At 37.6% G+C, this 4,994-nt stretch overlaps 1 protein-coding gene across 1 annotated transcript in view; it reads left to right on the forward strand.

Moving 5' to 3' along the window:
* The window catches only part of LOC106878832 (integrator complex subunit 13), a 596,471-nt gene that overhangs the window by 529,166 nt on the left and 62,311 nt on the right, over positions 1-4,994 (forward strand). The window contains exon 12 of the mRNA XM_052976283.1: positions 1,067-1,291. Within this exon, the coding sequence (XP_052832243.1) occupies positions 1,067-1,291 (225 nt within the window). The remainder of the gene's footprint in view (positions 1-1,066; positions 1,292-4,994) is intronic.

Below are 4,994 nucleotides of genomic sequence, written 5' to 3' on the forward strand. Positions count from 1 at the left end.
TATATATATGAAGGTACATAACTCAGTGGTTAGAGTATGAGGCTTACAGTTGTGAGGTTGTGAGTTCCATTCCTGGATTGGGTTGTGTGTTGTGTTCTTGAGCAAGACACTTTATTCCCTATTACTCCAGTTCACCCAGTGGTAGAAATGAATTGTGATGTTAGAGGTGCCAAAGCTGTATCAGCATTTGTCTTTCTCCCTATAATTTGACATTGCTGATTTGATGCTGACTTATTTGACCTCAACCATTTTATTGTTTCTCTCATTCTCTCATCCTCTGTGTCTGTTTAGTCTCTCTCTCTCTCTCTCTCTCTCTCTCTCTGTGATTATGTTCCACTTTATGTGTATGAGGAGAGGGAAAATGCTTATGTCAATTGTGTTCAATTAAGAAACTGTAATATCTTTCTCTCTCCCTCTATCCTCCTCATTCTCCTCTCTCTCTCTCTCTCTGTATTATTTCTTTACTTGTTTCAGTCGTTTGACTGCAGTCATGCTGGGGCTCCGCCTTGCAGGGTTTTAGTCAAACAAATCAATCCCAGGACTTATTCTTTATGTCTAATACTTATTCTATTGTTCCCTTACCAAACAGCTAAGTTACGGAGATGTAAAGACACATACACTGGGGAACAAACACAAACACACACACACACACACACACACACACACACACACATGTATTTACAACAAATTTCTTTCAGTTTCATTTACCAAATCCACTCACAAGGTTTTGGTTGGCTTGAAGCTATAGTAGAAGACACTTGCCTAAGGTTGCATGCAGTGAAACTGAACCCAAAACCATGTGGTTGGGAACCAAGCTTCTTACCACACAGCCACACCTGCGCCTATGTATATGTATATTTTCTGCTTGTGTGTGAGAGTGTTTGCCTCCAGTGCCAAAAAGTACTGCCACCAAAATAGATCAACATCCAGTCAGCCATGCCAGATCACCTGCATTCAAAACGCCATGCCCATTTATCTCATTCTACACACATTCTTTCCATGACACTCACCCTCTGCTCCATGTCAGCTTTATCACCGAAACACTTTTTTTTTTTGTTTTTCCCAGGGAGGAGCAGTACCGCCAGTTTTGGAATGAACTTGAAACTTTGATCCGATGCTATTCAGACTCATCACCAATGCATGAAAAAGTTCTAGAATGCCTCATCGACTGCAAGAAACCTTCGGAAGATTCCAGGACATTACCATCTCCAAAGAGAACTGCTGATAAAGCGTTTGCTAAAGACAAGTTAGATGCATCTGAATCTGAACAAAGTTGGAAAGAATTTGACAAGTATGTACAAAATCTGAGATTAAGTCATTTGCTGTATAATGTATTATATAGTTATCACCTCTTGGTTATTGTCAAAAGTTTACAAATATTGTTTATTGCAGCATAAGAGAAAATTTTGTTTAAATATGTTTAACTCTTTCACATTTAAACTACCTAGATCCAGCCTCTCACACGTACCCTGCAATGTCATTCTAAAAATAAACAATCATATCATCAAAATCTCGGAGCTATGAGATGATGCATGGTTGGTTTAAAATAATGTGAATAAATAAGAATTACTTTTGACAGTAATTGGAATGCTGCAGGGTTAAAAACAAATTCATATCAAGAATCTTGCAAATTAAATACATCATCAGAGAACATACCTCGTAGTGTTTGGTTGTGTTCCTTTATACTTTGAGTTCAAATCTCAACCAGGTCTATTTTGCCTTTTTTTTCTCCCAAGTTTGATGAAATAATTGATACTCAGAGCAGTGTAAAAAGGTCATGCCCCAGCATGGCCACACTGCATACCTGAAAATAATAAAGCAAATAAAAGGATATCTATAGATTGTATTAGATTGTCTGATCTGAGAGTATGAAACCATAACAACACTATACAAGGGGGTGCTGAAAAGTTCCTGGCTTTGAGGGTATCATGAAAAGCCTGGTTGGAGACCCAACCTTCTGACTCCTTTTACAGGGTTTAGAAAAACTGAAGGACCGCTGCAATAAGTGTGTAAATCTGAAAGGGAAATATGTTGAATAAAACCATAATTACCTGATCCTCCTATATTTTCTTTTACCCAAAGCCAGGAACTTTTCAGCAATTGATGAGACTTAACAGTTAAGAAGCCAACTGTAAATATACATATATATATATATATATGTATATGTGTATGCTTGCCTTCACATCTGTGTTTGTCCCTCATCACTGCTTGCCAACTGGTGTTGGTTTGTTTATGCCCCAATAACTTTGTGGTTCAGCCTAAGAGCCTGACAAAGTAAGTAGCAAGCTTAACAAAAGAATTATTACTGGGTTTGATTCATTTCATTCAACAAATAATTATCCAAGGCAGTGCCCTAGCATGGACACAGTCTAAAGACTAAAACAAGTGAAAGATAGAAGATAAAAAAATATATATATGATATTATATTAAAAACCAGCATTCCTTATTAAGATGGCATCTGCTTAAAAGAATCAACTCCTAAACTGTTTTGTTTGCATCTTGAAAAATGGGGAAATAAATTAATGCTTCTATGAGGAAACCCTGGGTAGCTATATTTAACAAGATTTGTGGTGTCTTTTATTATTTATATGATTATCTTTGCTCTCTTAGCTGGTTGAGTGCTATTCCACTTGTTGGAGCCTTACCACATGATATATATATATATATATATATACTCATATGCTGATAAGACGCATCAATCCAAGTAAAATCACAGTTGTGGAACATACTGGTATCATGCAACTGGCATTCATATTGGTGACGCATAAATGCAACCATTACACCCTCGGACTGGTTGGCTTTAGGAAGGGCATCCAGCTGTAGAAACCCTGCCAAATCAGACTGGAACCGGGTGCTGCTTCTCAGCTTACCAGCCCTAGTCAAACTGTCCAACCCATGCCAGCATGGGCAATGAACATTAAATGATGATGATGATGAAGAAGAGGAGGAGGAGGATATATATATATATAAGCTCTTCGAAACGTCGGTGTTAAAACGGGGGTAGCTGATGAAGTAGAATGTTCTCTATGTGGCTCGTGTGTTTTCTCGTCTATGTTTGTTTGCAATGTCCTGTACCCAGATATGCACCTATACATACAGGTGGATGTCGGTATGCACATACCTGTACGTATATATGCATATACTCATTTACTATTTGTTTATATATATATATATATATATATATACATAGAGAGAGAGAGAGAGAAGTGTGTGTGTATGTTTGTGTTGTATTTGTTCTCACCATTGCTTAACAACTTGTGCTGGTTTGTTTATGTTCTTGCAACATAGCTGTTTGGCCAAAGAGGCTGATAGAATAAGTTTCAGACTTTAAAAAAAATGACTACTGTTGTTCATTTTACTCAATCCAAACCCTCAAAGGCCATGCCTTAGCACAACCTGGGTCCACTGACTGAAACAAGTAAAAGAAAGATAAATCAATATTTATTTTTTGCTTGTTTTTTAATCCTTCCAGTTCACTAACGAAAGCATCGATGCAGTGATCGGCTATGTAATAACTCCACTCCTACTCAGAATCGATAAATCCTGATGTCTTTTAGATATTCAGTATGTACAGATGACACTGAAATATTGCTCTAATTATGTTTCATGGTTGAACTCAAAGTAGATAAAACTATAAATAATATAGAGAATATCGGGTTAAAAACTCTTTGGATGGTAAATCTCAAAGACTATTCTAAGTTTTAAAAAATTTTTTTTGAAATCAATTTCTTACATGTTATTAATTATAGCTTTGTCTTCTTAACTTCCACTGTAAAAAATAACTTACTTCAATTGTCTTGAAATTTCAGAGTTCTTATAATATAAAAAGGCATGGCTGTGTGGTAAGAAGTCTGCTGCTCAACATTATGGTTCTGGGTTCAGTCCCACTGCATGGAACCTTGGGCAAGTGTCTTGGGCTGACCAAAGCCTTATGAGTGGATTTGGTAGATGAAAACTGAAAGAAGCCTCTTATATATATATATATATATATATATATATATATATATATATATTTATTTATTTATTTACAAGGAATAGTTGTGGCTCTGTGGTGAGAAGTTTGCTTCCCTGCCACGTAGTTCCAAGTTCAGTCCCATTGCTTGGCACCTTGGGCAAGTGTCTTCTACTATAGCCTTGGGTGACCAAAGCCCTGTGAGTGGATTTGGTAGACAGAAATAGAAATATGCTTTTTGTATATGTACACAGACACGAAAGAAGTAAATAGACACCCTAATAATCATTAAAATTTATTTAAATCTGAAACTATACATTCAAATTATTTGTTAGTTGTAATAATGTGAACATTTAATATTTAGTAGACATGCTCTTTGTATTGTTCAATGCAAGGACCCTAATAATAATAATAATAATCAGAATTTCATATCTTGGCACTAGGCTACCAATTCTGATGGAAGGGTAAGTTGATTACATTGACCCCAACAGTCAACTGGTACTTATTTTATTGACTCCAAAAGGATGAAAGGCAAAGTTGACCTTAGCAGAATCTGAACTCAGAACATCATGATGGGCAAAATGCCACTGGTGTGCTATTTATTCTACTAGGCATGGCTGTGTGATAAGAAGCTTGCTTCTCAACTACATGATTCCAGGTTCAGTCCCACTTCAAAGTCTTGTGAGTGGATTTAGTAGTCAGAAACTGAAAAAAGCCCGTCGTGTATATATATCATCATCATCATCATCGTTTAACGTCCGCTTTCCATGCTAGCATGGGTTGGACGATTTGACTGAGGACTGGTGAAACCGGATGGCAACACCAGGCTCCAGTCTGATTTGGCAGAGTTTCTACAGCTGGATGCCCTTCCTAACGCCAACCACCCAGAGAGTGTAGTGGGTGCTTTTACGTGTCACCCGCACGAAAACGGCCACGCTCGAAATGGTGTCTTTTATGTGCCACCCGCACAAGCCAGTCCAGGGGCACTGGCAACGATCTCGCTCGAAAATCCTACAGGAGCCAGTCAGGCGGTACTGGCAAC

Source organism: Octopus bimaculoides, chromosome 24, assembly GCF_001194135.2.
Source record: "Octopus bimaculoides isolate UCB-OBI-ISO-001 chromosome 24, ASM119413v2, whole genome shotgun sequence".
NCBI classification, from domain to species: Eukaryota; Metazoa; Mollusca; class Cephalopoda; order Octopoda; family Octopodidae; genus Octopus; species Octopus bimaculoides.